Source organism: Panthera tigris, chromosome B1 (assembly GCF_018350195.1).
Source record: "Panthera tigris isolate Pti1 chromosome B1, P.tigris_Pti1_mat1.1, whole genome shotgun sequence".
In the NCBI taxonomy this organism is placed as follows: domain Eukaryota; kingdom Metazoa; phylum Chordata; class Mammalia; order Carnivora; family Felidae; genus Panthera; species Panthera tigris.
Window position 1 is genome coordinate 68,535,820 of NC_056663.1, and position 18,935 is coordinate 68,554,754.

At 35.6% G+C, this 18,935-nt stretch overlaps 1 protein-coding gene across 7 annotated transcripts in view; it reads right to left on the reverse strand.

The window, feature by feature from the left end:
• The window catches only part of RAPGEF2 (Rap guanine nucleotide exchange factor 2), a 253,639-nt gene that overhangs the window by 204,634 nt on the left and 30,070 nt on the right, over positions 1–18,935 (reverse strand). For 4 of the 7 annotated variants that reach the window (XM_042983677.1, XM_042983673.1, XM_042983676.1 and 1 more), the window contains exon 1: positions 11,340–11,812. The exons of the other annotated variants lie outside the window; for them this stretch is intronic. In XM_042983677.1, the coding sequence (XP_042839611.1) occupies positions 11,340–11,465 (126 nt within the window). In that variant the 5' untranslated portion in view covers positions 11,466–11,812. Of the gene's footprint in view, positions 1–11,339; positions 11,813–18,935 lie in introns of those variants that run through there. 7 annotated transcript variants of the gene reach the window in all.

Consider the following 18,935-nt stretch of genomic DNA (forward strand, 5'->3'; position numbering starts at 1 on the left):
ATTTTCCAAATAAGGAGGACAATGAAAAATAAAAGAACACTGAGCTGAAGTTCCTATAATTTATTATTGGATGGGGAGTAAAGAGGGGGAGGTGCAGGGAATAAGCAGGAACTTTGCTTCTTCTCACTTTTGGCAAAAATGCAATACAGACACCCTGAATAAAAATTATAAAAACCTGCTAGTTTATTTTTTTTTCTGCTTTAAGAATAAAATACTACCAACTTTCAATAAACTCTGAAATTCTGAATAAACAAATTGGGAGAATAACCAATTGGCAAAATTTTTAAGTGATACAACCACAGGTCCCCTCTGCTAGTACCACTACAGACACTTCATTATGCTTTGCTATCACTGCCACCTGCCTCATTCCATAGTCCAACTCCTCCAAAACCAGGTTCCCTACCCCAACCACCTTGCCACTGCCATTAACTCAAGAGGAAAGGGAAAAGGTGGTGGAATGGCTTCAACTGCTTAAGGGATTGTCACAGGAGAAAGGTGATTCCTTTCGTAGAGAAAGAAACTCTAGTAGCAAATATATGCTGGGCGTCTTTTTTAAACTCCTAAAGGGAGTGTTGGTATTTTAAAGGACAAGGGAAGTCATGGCCTTAATACAAAGATTAAAGTTGTTATCTCTTGGGGGCGCCTGGGTGGCTCAGTTGGTTGAGCATCTGACTTCAGCTCAGGTCACGATCTCAGGTTCGTGGGTTCCAGCCCCACATCGGGCTTTGTGCTGACAGCTCAGAGCCTGGAGCCTGCTTTGAATTCTGTGTCTCCCTCTCTCTGCCCCTCCCCTGCTTGCACTCTTTCTCTCTCAAAAAATAAAACGTTAAAGAAAATAAAAAATAAAGTTGTTATCTCTAAAGTTTACCCTCCATCCTAAAGAGTGGATTTGGTGAAGAATTCCTTTTCACAAATAGATTATAAATACCAAGGTCAACAAACCTTATATTGTTGTAAAACCTGTTCGTCTAAAAAGCCGTTCATTCATGTTGGCCAGCAGGTATAGTCAAGTTAAGTCAAAGGCATGGCTTTGAAACCCTAGAAACCATTTTAAAAGGTCATAGGCTTATGATTCCCAAACTGGATAGTAAAAAATACAATAAACACAAAATAATTCAGCAATAAAGTTTAGTATATATCAGCCATAGTAGATGAATACAATAAACACATAACTTAGGAATATCACCAATAATAGATGGAACACAATGGCCCTACCTCTCCCAGGTGTTTAGTAACAAGCCTGCTGGCTTTTTTTTTTTTTTTTTTTTTTTTTTTTTTTTTAAGACTGACACTGAATTGGTATACCCTGTAGGCCAGCATTTATATTGCTATTACATAGCAGTTTCATTCAGGCTCACTCAACTACATCTGAGATCCCTACAATAAAGGGCAAAGCTGCAGTCCTAACCTCATGGTTAATGGAGTCTGCGTATGTTTACTGATATTTATAGATCATGAAGTTCCTTGTGAAGAAGGTACAATTGAGCATTATCTTTTCCTCACCTTGCATGGACAATGCGAGAATCTTGACTAGCCAAATAAAGTGAACAGCCAATGAACCAAGCTACAGGCCAACTAGGGAAACAGTTCCTAAATTAACTGAGCATCAGAGTCACGGGGTGAGCTTCTTAAATAATACATATTCCTGAGCCTCTCTCTCTAGCTGTACTAATTCTTTAACTCTGGAGACCTATGAATCTATATTTTTCATAAGCAGAATGCGTGCCTCCCCAACCCAAAGTAATTCTTATAGTCAGAGGAGTTGGGAAATATAGAAGGGAACACCTGAAGCAATCATTGGCTTCATATGGAGTGCAATTGGGTTCCTTGTCAAAAGCACCTAATTACCATTGTACTTGCTAATCTTATGGTGTTAGATGACATTATGATACCAGAATTATGATTTTTCACATGGGGTATAAAAATCATGGTATTTGTTTACAGTAAGTCAGCTTTACAGCTATCATACAGTAACCTACCTAACCAAAGATGCCATAGACCAATTAAACTGAAACTGCTAACATAAGAAACCTTAATGATTACAGGAAGCTCTGACTTAAATTTTTGGAATAAATGTATATAAGTATTTGTTAGTACTTTAAAGAAAACAGAAACACAGCATATTGGGACATGGTAGGGGTAGCCTGACTTGGGGATCAGGATTTCAATTTCAGCTTTCCTACAAAGAAGCAAATGACCTAACTTCCCTGAGTCCCATTTACAAAAAGAGGTAATAATAATTTCATAGTTTTACCACCACAACTACATAAGGAATAGGTGTACCATCAATAAAAATCACAAACATATTTGAGCATCTGCCTTGTCCTAGAGACTACTCTAGGCTATTCTAACTACTTTTTATCAAAAATTTATCTCAAGTTGAATTATTTGTTTATAATTTCTCTTTCCCAGTTCTACCTAACTCTTCTCAGAATTCTAACCTAAAATGCAGCCATCATCCAAATTCAATTATCTGAGTTAGCAGTGTCAAATTCATTAAAACGACCTGTTTGAAAAAGGATCATTTTCAATCCTCAGAAGAGTCACATGAGGTAGATTATTCATTATCCCCTATTTTACAGATGAGAAAGTTCAGACAGGTATGTAACTTGCCCAAGTTCACACAGTTTGTAAAGGAAAGAAATAACCTAGCATTCTTAACCACTATGATAAATTCAATCTCTGCAGAATAAAACCACCACCAACATAAATTGTGGTGCTTTCCTCCTAATCTCTGCTAATTCAGGATCCTGGGTGATTAAAACAGATCTCATGCTTCCAATTAGGTTTAATACTCCTTCCCCAGCACAGTAAATGAAATTGTCTCTTTAAACCATGTATCTACTCCATCTGGTTGGTCAAGGATATCCTGGTGTCTCTTGCCAATGTACATTTTTTTTTTTAATTCTCCATAAGCCGAAATTTCGAACTCAGAATGCTTTCTGCCTACCCTTTATTAATAATTATAATTTATAGTAACAATAAATACAATCACCATTTTAGCTGGACTTAGAACTCCACTAACTTTATCCAAAGAGAGCAGTGAAAACCTGACAGCAAGCACAATTATCCTGCCTACTTTTGCATTTCTTGGTGGTTTAGAAGACAGCAATTCACATCAGGTAGTTTTCGTAAGTTGGATGTTACTGAATCTAATAGTTAAATTGGGACAATGGCTACATTTTAAGTTAGAAGAGTTTGGTAGACCTGGAAAGGAGAAATTACACTCAACAACAACAAAAAATCAACTTGGTGATATAAAGTTTTGACCGCCTGGAAACTCTGATTCTTTATATTTTAATTGAGGATATTTTTTTCAAAGGCTTCAGAGCAAGGAAATTAGAAAGTGACCATTTTCAAAGTAATCATTTAGCTTGTCTATACTTTATAACAACATATACAAGTAAAATACATTTTTTTCAAGATCAAAATGCCCTTACTGTTAAAAATGAGTTCACCTTGAAGCATTAGGATGCATTTACTAATTAAATGCCACAGGTTTGCCAAAAGAGTACTGTTTTATTCTTTAAGAAGCAATCAAAGGCATATATGAAAACCGTCACATCTTCTGCAATATCATTCAAACTAATTCCAGGAGTTTCTCCTGTCCTAAAGAGTCAACTCAGGTGGGGAACAATAATGCCCAGTAAAGGCTCTACTAGAGAAACAGATAACATCACATCTGTTCCACTACCTGGAAACTTTTCCCACAAAGAAGTCCATTATCTCCTTTCCCTTAAATACGTTTCTTCTCAAGACAGAATTGTTATTACTGAACATTCCCACCTTTGTTCAAAGTCAAAAGGAAGAAGAAATGCCTAAACATTCCATTTTCTAATCCTCTTGAATCATGTCAAAACAAGGAAGAGGAAATAAAAAGAAATGTTCAAAAGAAATTGTCAATCAAAATGGAAAATCAAAACGGCTAAGTTGGAATTTCATGCTGACTTTAAATGCTAGGTTTTTCAACTTTTTCCCACCTATGTAAACTTTTGTAAATCTTAAAAATCTGTCTCCCCTTTTAGTTTAAGGTTGTCTGTCTGTCCTCTATTTCCAATTTGAGAATCACTGTAGCCACAACAGCTAAATGTTTCCCCATGTTAATTTCAATGGCTTATGTTACAGAAGTTACAGGATTTTCTGGATTTCAAATATCAAATATAATATATATTTATATTATTAATATATTATAATATTAAGTGTTTCACCCCTAAAAATTATGCTTTAAATATGTAATCTATTAAAAAATGGCATGTAATGTATATTTATAAATAGATTATACAAATGACTGACTTCCTAGGCAAACAGAATTGTACCCATGGCACATGGTCTATCCTCATACCAATTACTATCAAAACAGAACATGTTTCACCCACTTAATCTAATGTAGAATCTTCCGTAACAGTATAGTAACATGGAAAGAAATCTGACTACAATCTGGAATCAAAAACTAGCTGAGATTCTGAGCAAGTTACTCATTTCCTCTGGGTCTTTGATCCCAAATGTGTGTTCTAAAAATTGTTAAATTGGGGTGCCTGGGTGGCTTAGCTGGTTAAGCATCTAACTCTTAATTTCAGCTCAAGTCATGATCCCAGGGTTGTGGGATCTAGACCCAGGTCAGGCTCTGCGCTGAGCATGGAGCTTACTAAAGATTCTCTTTCTCACCCTCTCTTGCATTCTCTCTCTCTCTCTAAAATAAAAAATAAATATTTATTTATTTAGAAAGTAAAAATTAAAATATAAAAATTAAATTAAATTAAAATTAAAAAATAAAATGGTTCAATCAAGGATCTCTAAACTCTAAAATCCCCTAGACAATCACTAACTCACCCTCTTACCAAACTCCAGAAAGTTTACTGTACAAAAGTTCAAATATATCAAAAACAAAACCAAAAAAACCCAAATCTTCAAATATATCAACATAGCCAAATATCAATCACTAACCACTTCATCTTTTCTAAACACTAAAAGCAGTCACCTGTTTCTAGGGCAATCTGAATTTAAAACAAAGCTAAAACAAGAAACAAAGGTGACGTGAAACAAGAGATTACAAAAGAACGTGATTACAATCTGAGTTCAATGACACTAGACATACGTATTCTCCAAAGTACAAAGACAACTTTATGAGTGAAAGAATTTCAAAAGATGGAAACACACACACACGACAATGATGGTGAGGCAATATTATGTGACTCCTTTACTTCTCAGGAGTACTGAACAAGAATTGTGCTGGAAGAGAATTAACCTCTATTATTGTCCTTTCCAAATTCTACCTACCTAGTAAATTTTCTCACATTTTGCCAATACACTGAATCTCACTTTCTTCTCTAGTTCTAACATAAAACAGGATTATATACTGATCAATTGACGAAAAGGTTGTGACCAGAGGCTTGCAGGAACTAACCTTGTATTTCCCCTAGAAGCAATGGCTCACTATTTGCTAATTCAGGCTTCTCAGTAACTTCATAGAATATAAATACCACAATTAATGAGATAAATCAATACTAATAACAGTAACAATGTAACTAATAACAAGATAATACTACTTGATGAATCTTCTCTTAGAATTTGCAAATTCCAGGGCAAAACCCAAAATATTTTAAGTAAAAACTCTAAGATTAGAGAGGCAATTTTCTAGACCAAAATTCTCCCTGTGCTCAACTGTTTTTAGGATAAAATTAATGTTCTAAGTCATATCTGTTTGTGATAACAATGTCTCCTATGAACTCTGATTATTATTGCTCTAAAGCTTACAAGGGAGAAACTATCCAATCATAAATAATTCTATTTTATGAAATGTTTACACAAAATAGGACAGTCTAAAAGCAATTTTTGAGCACTGTTATTACCAATGTACACAGAAATAATCTATTTAGGAAAATAAACATTCCGAGTCATTCTCTAGTTATTTTTCATCACTTGTGTAAAATATTCTTTTAAAGGGCACCTGGGTGGCTCAGCGGTTAAGCATCCAACTTTGGCTCAGGTCACGATCTCATCGCTCATGAGTTCAAGCCCCACCTTGGGCTCTGTGCTGACAGCTCAGAGCCTGGAGGCTGCTTTAAATTCTGTGTCTCCCTCCCTCTCTGCTCCTCACCCACTTATTCTTATTCTTATTCTTATTCTTATTCTTATTCTTATTCTTATTCTTATTCTTATTCTCTCTCTCTCTCAAAAATAAACTTTTTTTTAATTTAAATATTCTTAAATAAATAAAAAGAAGGGATAGATGGATGGGGACAGAAGGAGGAAAAAAACTAAAACTAATATTTTAACTAAATATGCTATCTTTTAAAGTGTCCAAAATACAGTTTTAAGAGCCAGTTTAACTTATTCAGTGAGTAGATATTTTAGCTCTTTTTTTTTCTTCTTCTTGCTCTCTATATTTTTATTTAAAACAGTATTTCCCAGAGTGTGTTTCATGATGATTCTGCAAAAGCATTGCCTAGTCAAACAAATTTGGAAAGTGCATACTCTACTTTCTCCTGCCTTACAGAGGCATGATGCTGAGCTGAAATTCAAGAGCTCCAAAAATGCTGCAGTAAATATGTTTAATACAAAATTAATTTGGAGCCAAAAAATAATCTGACCATAACACCCTCTTTTCAAAAAACATGGCAACAGACATTTTATAAAATGTCAACATTTGAAAAATAGGTTATAGAGAGAACTTGCATGAAATAAAACAATGTGTTCACAAGAATTAGGTTTACTTTGGTTTCTTCTGGACTTATTCTTGACAGTCCCACCAGAATGCAACCAATAAAATAGAAAAATGTTCATTCTACTACTGAGGTGATGTAATATGAAATCCTGATTCACTCCTGTACCTAATGCCTAAGTACAAAGCTAAGAATGGTTTACAACAAAGAAAACCATGAAAATCACAATGAAATTCCACTTTAAATGCAAAGAGTAGGTATTTAATAGGTAGTTATTAAACAAGGACCACAATATGTATTACAGATATTTCAAAGTAGACAGAGGCAAAATGGAAATAAAATCAGGAAAAATAATCAGAAACTGCATCATATAGAACCTCCAAAATAAGCAAATCACTTGATACTTTCTACTTCTCTTTATTAAGGGTTGCCAACACTTCCTGATTCAAAATATAAGAAATGATTAAAAGTAAAAACTTTCTGAAAATAAATATAAGGAACTAGCATTTGCAACTTTCAACATCTATTCTTTCTTTATTGAACTTCACCTAACCATCTAATTTAACAGTAAAAATTAAGCCCTACGATTCAATGAATTCTACTATCTTCATAAATACTATTAAATGTAAATATACTTGAAGGGCTATTTTTAACATCAGGTGAGTGGTTCTCTAAATTTTCCAATTGAGAAAGCAATATAACAATTTCTGGTATATGTCTCATCTAACATCTAATCAATCTTTTTTCTCTTTAAGCTAAAAGTAAGTTAAGCATTTTCTAATTTTTTTTTAATTCACAAAACATACCTATTGTAGAAAAAAGTGGAAATACAGAAAATAAGAAATTTAAATTATATAACCCCCTCTCTCAGAAACAAGGTTTTTAAAGACTTTTGAAGGCCATTTATTAAACATATGTACCAAACACTATAGAAAACTGTTTAATTTAATCCTTCCAACTACCTGTAAATTGGTAATAGAATCTCTGTGAAGAAAATTAAGGCAATAAGAGGTTAGGTATCTTGACTAAAGTCACACACCTAGTAAGGAACAAAGCAAAAATTTGAACCTGACTCTGTTGAAGTGATTTCTAATCACATATGTATGTGAGCATATGGGTATATTTTTAAAAACTCAATTACAGTACGCAGTCTGTTTTGTAGTCAGCTTTCATCACTGGCCTCTATTATAAATATCCTCAGGAAGTAAAAGACAAGATAGGCTTTCACTCTAAACTCTATTCATTCCATCAAGCCATTCATTTGAGATGTTCAAGTCCTTGCTTTTTCCCCTCCCCTCCCCCCTCCCCTGCGGATTTCAAGCATGCTGCAATATACACCTGCCACCTGATAATGTGTGACCCTGGGCAAGTCATCTGACCTCTTTGAGCTTCTTGGGGTGCTGTGAAAATTGCGTAAGTCAAAAGGCAGAAGACGGCCTATACATTAAGCCAAATTAAGTTCAAATTAAGTTCAAATATCCTTAATTGCTTTCTTATGATAAATTCTAGACCAAAAAAACTGCTGAGTCAAAGGCCATGTACCGGCTTTTAGCGCATATTACCAAAGACCTTCCAAAAATGTTATAAAATATTATGCTTACCATCCCTGTATGACAGTACCTGTTCCTTAAACTCCTAGGAAAACTGGGTGTTATTCATTATATCAATTTGATGACAAAACAAAAGTATTTCATGCAAACTGTATCTTTAATTTCTAGTGAAAATCACTTTTTCATATATTTTAGGCCATCTGTATTTCTTCTTTTTGTATTTCTCCATTTTTTTTTCTGTTCACTATTGATGTTTGCCTTTCTTAATGAGTTCTTTTAAGGGTAGTATCTTTGGTGCTGCAAGAAATTTTCCCCAATGATGTTTAGTCATTAATGTTTAGTTTCAGATTAAAAGAAAAGGCTGGTTACGGGAACAGTAATGTGAAAAATAAAAAAGAACAATTTTTAAATGTTTATTTTTAAAAAGTGGGGGAGGGAGAGAGAGAAGGAGAGAGTGAATCTGAAGCAGGCTCCACACTGTCAGCATAGAGCCCGATGCAGTGCTCAAAATCACAAACTGTAAGAGTCTGACCTGAGCAGAAATCTAGAGTCAGATGCTTAACCAAATAAGCCACACAGACACCCCCAAAAAAACAATTTTTAGATTAATGTTGCAAATGCTGTCTTTAAAGGGGAAAAAAAAAAACCAAAACTTTGTTTTAAAATAGTTTTAGCAGGTTTTGGAAAGTTCCTATATATAAACATCCATGCTCAGGTTTTTGTGTGGACATAAGTTTTCAACTTCTTTAGATAAATACCAAGGAGCATGATTGCTGGATCATATGATAGGCTATATTTAGTCTGTAAGATACCGCCAAAACAGGGAGCCTAGGTGGCTCAGTCAGCTAACCATCTGACTTCAGCTCAAGTCATTATCTCACGGTTCATGGGTTCAAGCCCTGCAATGGGCTCTGTGCTGACAGCTCACAGACTGGGGCCTGCTTCAAATTCTGTGTCTCCCTCTTTCTCTCTGCCACTCTTCTGCTCGTGCTCTGTCTCTCTCTTTCAAAAATAAATAAATGTTAAGAAGGAAAGAAAGGAAAAAAAAAGAAAGAAAGAAAGAAAGTGCCAAATCATCTTCCAAATAGGCTGTGCCATTTTGCATTACCACCAGCAATGAGAGTTCATACTATTCCAAATCCTTGCCAGCATTTTGTATTGTCAGTTATAGATATGGGCCATTCTAACAGGTGAGTAGTAGTGTCTTGTTTTAATTTGCTTTACTCTGATGACATTTGATGTGGAGCATATTTTCATATGTTTATTTTCCATCTGTATATCTTCCTCGGTAACTGGTACTTCTAAAAATTGTCTGTTCTGTACCTGCACTATCCAATATGGTAGCCACTAGCCACATGTGGCTATGAAATGCTTGCAAGTTTGCTGGTCCTAGTGGAGATGCTGTGTAAGTGTAAAATACACACTAGATTTTGAAGACCTGGTATGAAAAGAAGAAAGTAAAATATCTCAATATTTACTATTTACATAGCTTACATGTTGAAATGACAATATTTTGGAATATACTGGTTAAATAAACTGTATTGCAATGTTCAGTTTTACATTTTTTGATGTGGCTACTAGAAAATTTTAAATTATATGTGTGGTGTGCATTATATTTCTACTGGGTAGCAGTGATCTATACATATAGCCTATATTTTGATAACTGTATTGAGCAACCACTGAGTCCTAAACGGTACCTTCTGAATACTGTCATGGTAATAAGGAAATTAAAAATAAGAATTAAAAGTAAGAATCCAAGTTGTTTAGCAAGCAAAATCATCAACAGAATTTGATCAAAAGTTTTTTTGCTTTTGTTTTGCTTTCTCTAAATATTCTAGGCCCAAAAATGTTACAGTTTCTTACAATAGGAATGCTGTTATTTACTCTTCTGAAAAATGCATAACTTGTGGAGAAACGGGAACCCTCTTGCACTGTTGGTGGGAACGCAAATTGGTGCAGCCGCTCTGGAAAGCAGTGTGGACGTTCCTCAGAAAATTAAAAATAGACCTACCCTATGACCCAGCAGTAGCACTGCTAGGAATTGACCCAAGGGATACAGGAGTACTGATGCATAGGGGCACTTGTACCTCAATGTTTATAGCAGCACTCTCAACAATAGCCAAGTTATGGAAAGAGCCTAAATGTCCATCAACTGATGAATGGATAAAGAAATTGTGGTTTATATACACAATGGAATACTACGTGGAAATGAGAAAGAATGAAATATGGCCTTTTGTAGCAACGTGGATGGAACTGGAGAGTGTGATGCTAAGTGAAATAAGCCATACAGAGAAAGACAGATACCATATGTTTTCACTCTTATGTGGATCCTGAGAAACTTAACAGAAACCCATGGGGGAGGGGAAGGAAAAAAAAAAAAAGAGGTTAAAGTGGGAGAGAGCCAAAGCATAAGAGGCTGTTAAAAACTGAGAACAAACTGAGGGTTGATGGGGGGTGGGAGGGAGGGGGGGGGTGGGAGATGCGTATTGAGGAGGGCACCTTTTGGGATGAGCACTGGGTGTTGTATGGAAACCAATTTGACAATAAATTTCATATATTGAAAAAAAAAACACATAACTTGAGGAGATAATCAAAGACATCCTGGAACTTGGCCAGGCTACAAGTACCTGGGTAATACACATCACAGCTCAATTTTGCCAGGTTGAATATGTGAAGAGAAGGAATGACTGGAGGATACCTAAAACAATTTTTTAAAATAATAAAATAAACAGAGCTTAGTGGGGGGAAAAACGGCAGAACAGATTAAGGATAGCTTATGATCTAGCCTTAGCCAAATCAAAATTAAATGGAATCCTCTACCCCACAATATGGAAAGGATAGGGAAAAACAGAACTGAGGAGTTACAAAGAAGTACAATGGGAAAACACTCTAAACATCCAAAACGAAAGGACAAGGTTAACTGTGATACAATACACCAGCTAAAATAAATTAATCAGACATATATCAACACGAAGAGAACTCAAGAAATATGGGCGAGAAAAAAGCAAGTTGCATAATGATATATGAAGCATGGTAGTAGTAAGATAACTTCAGAAACACAAAACACATATGAGTAAAAAATGACACATATGCAGTAAAAGAATAAAAACATCGCAAGGACACTCACCAAATTCCTGACAACAGTTGGTCTTCTCCTGAAAGGTAAGAGTATGAGACTAGAGAAGGAAAAAAGGGTTTTTCCTCTATACTGTTCCATTATTTCTATGTCAGACACACACACACACACATACATAGGAAAAAAAGAACAAGCAAAAGGGAGATTGCAAAAAGACCAATGGGCTTCTGGCTACTGCAAAATGACTTCTGTGAACAAACAGACTCTACACATCTGGACTGCACTCCACTCTCACGCACCCACACTCAACCCAATGTCATCTTCCTGTCTGTTATTAGAGGCTGCATTTATAGAATCTAAAGGTCTCCATGGCAACAACATGGTCTGTGAAAAAGGGAGGTATTTGTTCAGTCAGAGAAAACTCTGCCCCCCAAAAGCACCCTGCCCGTCCAAATAAACTCCAAAAAACAAAACATAAACAAAAAAGCCAGCAGGGTGCTTGGGTGGCTCTGGTGGTTAAGCATCCACTCTTGATCTCCGCTCAGGTCAGGATCTCATGGCTCCTGAGTTTGAGCCACATCAGGACTCTGAGCTGACAGTGCAGAGCCTGCTTGGGATTCTGTCTCTCCCTCTCTCTGCCCTTCCCCCGCTCACACTCTCTAGCTCGCTCTCTCTGTCTCTCTCTCAAAATAAATAAATAAACTTAAAAAAAAAAAGCGGGGAATACTTACTCCAAACAACTCACCCTTCATCAAATATCAATATTTGCTTCATCAAATAAGCAACTATGTAACATTTGATGAAGATGTTACCCAGAGTATTGTATGTAATATATCCTTGCAGCTGTACAAAACTTACAAAATTTGATCCAAGCCCTCAGTCAATGTAAAATATCACATGGTTTTTACAAATCCTCCTTTTACTAATCAACTAGTTCTGGGTCCAGTGGAATATTTTGTACCAAAAAATACATTCCCCATGAGTATACCATAAGATGGAGAAAATAAAACATTTCAAATGTATAATTTTTATGTGTCTCACTTTTATGGGTTTCCATTAAGTTTTCACATAATTCCTGGGACCCAAACAAGGGAGAATTAAGATCTGAATCAAGAGTGGCACAAACACCAACATTTTTCATCAACAAAATTAAAGGAAATTGCTATTTATTATACGAAAAAAATATACTTAATCCTTGAAAAGTGCTCAAGGAAATTTTTTTAGTACTTTAAAATCAGCAGGTATTTATTTTAATAATATAGGCCCAATGTTACAAATGACATTTGTTCTTCCTAACGACTTAAATCCAATTTTACACAGTGCTTAACAGCACAAGTTCCAGAACAGGGTCCCTGGATTCCAACATCAGCTCTACCATTTAACACCTATATCAGCCCTGACAAGTCACAGCACTTCCAAAGCCTCTTCTGAAAAATGGGATATGTTCTTCACATAACACAGTAAAATGTTTCACACAGAAACTATTCAGTAAATGTTTGCTATTAGTTATGACTTTTTTAATTAGCCATTGCTTTCCGTTATTTGAAAACTGGAAACCAAAAAATAAGGGCTCTTTTTAGAACTGTATGTTTTCAGCAATCTTATTTATTAGCAATAACTTACTCAGTTTACCCTTTCATGCCCAAATGCACTTTGTATTATTTTTGCATGGGTTTGGGTTGGTGGGATTTTGGGTTTTTCCTTTTTTTTCTTTTCTTTTTAATAAACCATGAAGTATTCCGGCAAATCCACCCTTCCTCCATAGCAGCTGTTGTGTGAAACTGACTCATGAAATGTAGATGTAGAAATGAAATATCTGATCATCTGGTCCCATCCACTTGCCAACGTGCCAGTAGGATTTTTCCATCCTATAATTTACTTTCAAATATTGCAAATAAATTGCTTATTGGTTTTGTCAGAAATCAATCTGGATTCATTATACATTAGAAAAAATGTTCCTCATTTGCCAAAGCTATAAATCCATTACCTTTTAATTGTAACAAAAAGGAAAAAAGAATAAAACAAGCTATTACCATGATTTTTAACATTCTGAGTGGCATTAAGGTATCTCTTCTTGCTTTCAAAATCAAAAAAGAAAAATAAATATCCAAATTAAGTCATTTTTTTCAACTGCTCTTTATAATGTTCTTTGCTAAAAAGAATAAAACTGTTAAACCTATCATCTTAGATGTATACAACATGGAAAAGATGTTCAGTCATACGTACTCAGAAGGTACAGGGAATTCTTTATGTCTTCCATTATGCACACATGCCCCCAACCAACAGTGATACAATGAGATGAGCATTTCTCCTGTGTTATAGAGGAGCTAGGCTTTCAGGATTCCATGGTTTGTTGGGCGGTCTCCACTTACAATGAAGCATTTCTTATTGATATATAGGTAAACTGGTTAAAACTGCCTTCAACATTACCCAGTAAACATATGAAAATATATTTAACCTCACTTAGAATCAAAAAATCTTATCTGAACACTGGGATATAATTCTTCACTTCTCAGATTGGCAAAATTAGAAAAGTTTAATGACAATCCATTGTTGGCATAGGTTTTACACACTGTTGGTGGAAATACAAACTGATACGGTTTTTTCAATGAGCCATTTGGCAATATACTTAGACTTGGTAACTCTACTACCAGATCTAATCTATGTATCTGTTCCACAAACACATACACACACATGTACAAAGATATTCACCACAACATTATTTGTCAGGGGGGACATGGAATCTAAAAAAATCCTAAATGTCCACCCTTGGGGGCTGCTGAGATAAATCACGATGCAGCCAGGAGAACACTGTACAACCTCTGTACAGAACATGGCTGACCTCGGGATCATCTCACAGGAATTCTGTGTAAAAGAAAAGGCAAGAATTATATGTATAGAATGATTACACTTGTGTGCGTGCGAGTGTGGGTGTGTGTGCTGTAGGATCACAAAACATTTTTCTCAGTATATAAAAACTTATTAGAGACTTTGGGATGGTGGTATACAAGAGAGACTTACTTTTATTTATGTTGTTTTAGATGATGTTGTAGACTGTTTGCATTTTTTTAATTAAAAAACGTATTTCTAGGGGCACCTGGGTGACTCGGTTGAGTATCCAACTCTTGATTTCATCTCAGGTCATGGTCCCAGGGTCGTGGGATAGAGGCCGACATCAGGCTCTGTGCTGAATGTGGAGCCTGCTTGAGATTCTCTCTCACTCTCCCTCTGCCCCTCTCCCGCTCAAGCTCTGTCTAAAATTTAAAAAATAAAAAAATTTCTAGAAAAAAATTTGACGCACAAAACATATTCATCATCACAGCCTTTAAGATCTTCCATTAGACATTAAATTGGCATTATGAATGTTAAATACTCTCCCTCTCAGCCTCTGTCTGCTTAAATAACGTGCCACTTTTGATTTTGTTTCCTACTTTGCCTACTAGGGAATTATCACTGAGACCCTTTTCCCATACTGATCCCCCATAATTAGAAGAGCCTTCCACAACACTACATTGCTTATCCAGGTCTCCATTTTCCCAGCCCACAGCAAATCCTGAATTCTCTGATATGTTTAACGCTTACAGCTGTCACCACCCAAACCTAATATTTGGCAATTACAGAAGAAACATCCCAAAAATATTTTTAAGAAATTGTAGTATCACCGGAATTAATATATGCCTTCCAAAAATAACTGCTTTGGAAGAGAAAAGTAAGTTCAGGTTGGTTTCCTCTTTATCTGCTGGGAGTTCCAGGAGGGGAGAGTGCTTTTTAAATATAATAACTAGCATTTTCCCAACTTTCTTGAATACATATAAATATGTAAATATAAAAACATGTGGCTATACTAAAGAATATGAAATTCTACTAACCATTCTAAATTATACCTACCACCCAAATGAAAAAGTACCTTTCAGTATAAAGTATTGAAAACACAGAGGTTAAACACAATGCATTAGCCTGTGAAAATACAACTGAATTAAATTGCAGAACTTTAATCTGCAACCTGCAATCCCAGTAGAGATCATTTGTCATCCATAGTATTAAAGCAATGAGAAAAAAGACAATGTGGCACTCCATAACACTGCACATTCTTAAAAAGGTACTCATAATGGTGGAATATTCCACTAAAATTCTCAGAGCATGGGCTTCTATTTCCCTTTCAAACTCGGTCTCTTAGGGTGCCTGGATGGCTCAGTTAGTTAAGCTTCTGAATCTTGATTTCCACTTAGGTCATGATCTCCCAGTTTGTGAGTTCGAGCCCCGTGTCAGGCTCCGCACTGACAGTGCAGAGCCTGCTTGGGATTCTCTCTCCCTCTCTCTCTGCCCCTCCACCACTTATGTTCACTCGCTCTCTCTTTCAAGAATTTAAAAAAAATTTTTTTTAATCTGTCTCAGCACGCATTTCCTGTTTACTGGACTTCAGTCTTCCTGCTTAAAGACTCCACCCCACGGTGTGACAAAACTAAAAACTTGAAGGAATCCATTTTTAGCACATTTACTTAGGTATTTTCTATTTAATCAACAGGATATAACGTTGTTTATGACTGGCAAAAATCTGTCCACTTTGTTCATGATCCATTAACACTAAACAAAGGAAAATCTCTTTAACAAAACTTACATGAAAAAAGATAACTTTAGAATAATTTGGAGCTTAAGATCCCTCCAATATTCATATTATTGGATTTTAAATTACCATAATAGCCTTTAAAGAAAAAATTAAAAGTACTCTGTATATTTTGGGGATTTGGATATATAATGACAGGAAATGTTGCTCAAAATGCCTTAGAATTTTTTCTTGTTCTATGCTCCAAATATGTGTTTTACACTGTGTAAGATGCTCTTCTCAAAGCCCTAAGTATTATAGAATTATACTTTCGAATGACATTGAGGAAAGTGTATAGAAGAGGCTACAGAGGAACCAACAATCCTTTCAACAGAAACAGTTATGGTGTCTGTCATTTGACACCTGAGCATTAAATTTCCTTTTGTTCTTTTTCATACCACCTCATCACTTCCACAATTGTATGAATTCTTCTCCAATGAGTATTGCCTCCCTGAACTGTGAGTTGCCTGCACTCTTACTCATCTGAATATCTCAATGCACCTACTAGCACAGTGCCACACACACACATAAATGTGTTAAAAAAAAAAAAAAATAGTTGGCAAGTGACAAAGTACCTCAAGGGTGCAAGTATGCAGCTCCTAGAAGTTTACACTGTTAAAATTTATGTTACATTCACCCATTCACTGAAAATGTACCAAATTGCTTGAGGCTCTATTTCATGGAAATTTTACAGTACTCTTCTATCCTACCAATTTCAACTCATTATTGTCTGGAAACTCCCTTTGAGCAGTAGTTATGCTGGGTATCCATTCAACGTGTGTGGACTAACTCTAAATTAGAACTACATGATTCATATCCTGGTCCTGTTACTTTTGGTTCAAGTGGTCTCAGACAACAGTTTTTAATGCTCCAGTGAAGTAGCAAATAAAGATGATAAAGATATGGGATAAGATTATTACAGTGCATTTCCTAATCCTTTCAATCTACCAAACTCAAAATATAAAGTCAAAATCCCTTTGTCTTTATCATTAAAAAAATAAGAAAAAATAAAAATAGGAGGAAAATATTTTCTCCGAACACATTATTTTATTCCTTTATATGAATCCTTCTGCTTCCCAAATATGAAGTTAACTAACTGACCACAAGGGCAGTGAACCACCTACCTTTATTGGTGTATTAGAGTCTGTTTATTAAACTCAATGAGATTTTAACAGCATGGAATTCTGACAAGGTTTGGCCTGCATCCTAAGGTATGAATTTATTCTTGTTTCCTTCCCATACTGCCTAAATTTCAAAAGCTGAAAAGAGATAAAATTTTATTCAATGCGGCACTGAAAACTCTAACAAAACTATTGGTATCACAGGCTTTGTAGCTTTAGCCGGATAAAATGGACATGAAAATATGAGCTCTATACTTTCATACTTTTTACCAAAAAGAACAGAATATTCTATAGTAGTTAGATATTTTGTGTATGTAGACCCATTTGTATATGGATGTGTGTGTTTATCTCCATCTATCTCAGATTACTGGTCCTTTTCAGCAGGGTCAGGGTGGGATGAAACAGATATCAATGTAAAATGTCTATGGGGATACCTCTTATCGCAATACCTCCCTAGAGAAAGCTTGTGTTGATGTAGCAGGCCACATTATGTGGTAAAATTAAGCCATATTCATTAAGGATCCACTAATTAGCAATTCAGTCTGTGCAAAAGTCAATTACACCACGAAAATGCTAAGCAAATTAATAATGCAATTAAATCTGTATGTGGGCACATCTTCCCTACTTACGAAAAGAATTTAAGAACCCTAGTACATTAGTTGAATGTTAATTACAACTGAATAATTTAATTCACTAAAATCAATTCCATCAGGATAAAAAAACATTTTTAAAGTATCACTATTATTCTTTGTGCTTATAGCTAATGAGTTGCATGAATTTAATATTCTACAATGTAAGCATCCCAGAAATTTAAACTGCCCTTCCCAGTAAACTTAAATCTTTGCATTATTTTTGCATTTATTTTTCACAAAGTCACTCTCATTCCTAGAAAGATGCCTCAGGTATCAACACCTAAAACAAAATGTTTTTCCAAACAAAAGGAAAATTGCAAAATAACCCCATATTTAAACAGGCTACCATGGTAACTGTGTTCCCCCCCTCACTCCCACCAAATTCAAATGGTGAGGTTCTAAAACCCCCATTGTGACAACTGAAGATGGGGCCCTTAGCAGGTGATTACAGTTAGATGAGGCCTTTAGGGTAGGGCCTTAGTCCAATGGGACTGGTGTCCTTTTGAATGAAGGAGACAGGAGGGCCCTCTTTCTCTGAAGAGAGGAAAAGTCTATGTGAGAACACAGCAAGAGGGCGACCATCACCAGAAACCAAAGCAGTCAGAAACTGGATCTTGAACATCTAGCCTCCAGAACTGTGAGAAAATAAATTCCTATTGTTTAAGCCACTCAGTCTATCTTACCTTTGATCTAGCAACAAAGATGGCACTTTTGATGATAATGAGGGGCAAAGGTATGAGGGAACTGCCGCTCAGATGCATGTTCTCCTTTTTAACATCTACATATTACTTCTTAACATCCACATACTTCCAGAAACTATTGCTTAAGAAGGGCAACTTATCATGACTTAATAAAGTTACATTTTATTAAAGTTCATTTGAAAGAAAGTACAGTGTATTTCAAATACCAGAAACTATTAGAATAAAATATATCATTAGACAAAACAGTATTGAGACTTGAATTTCAAGTCCATTCATCAAATATTTATTAAATCTCCTATCAAGCACTATGCTAGGCACTCACATCACTAAGAGCAGATTAAGGCTTCCAACGATAGAGAGATTTCAGGTGTGAGTTAAAAACCACTGTAGCCTTGGATTCCTAGTCATCTCCCCTGCGTGCTCTAAATTAAACAAAAACAAACAAGCCATTGTAGCTTTAAATCTCCAGCCCAGCAGACTCCAAACTACTTGCCTGAAAACAATTCCTTGGATCATAACTAAGTATCCCAGGCTCCACTTGTTCTAAAACTGAACTCCTGGTTACTATCACCACCAGCCTAGCCCATCCC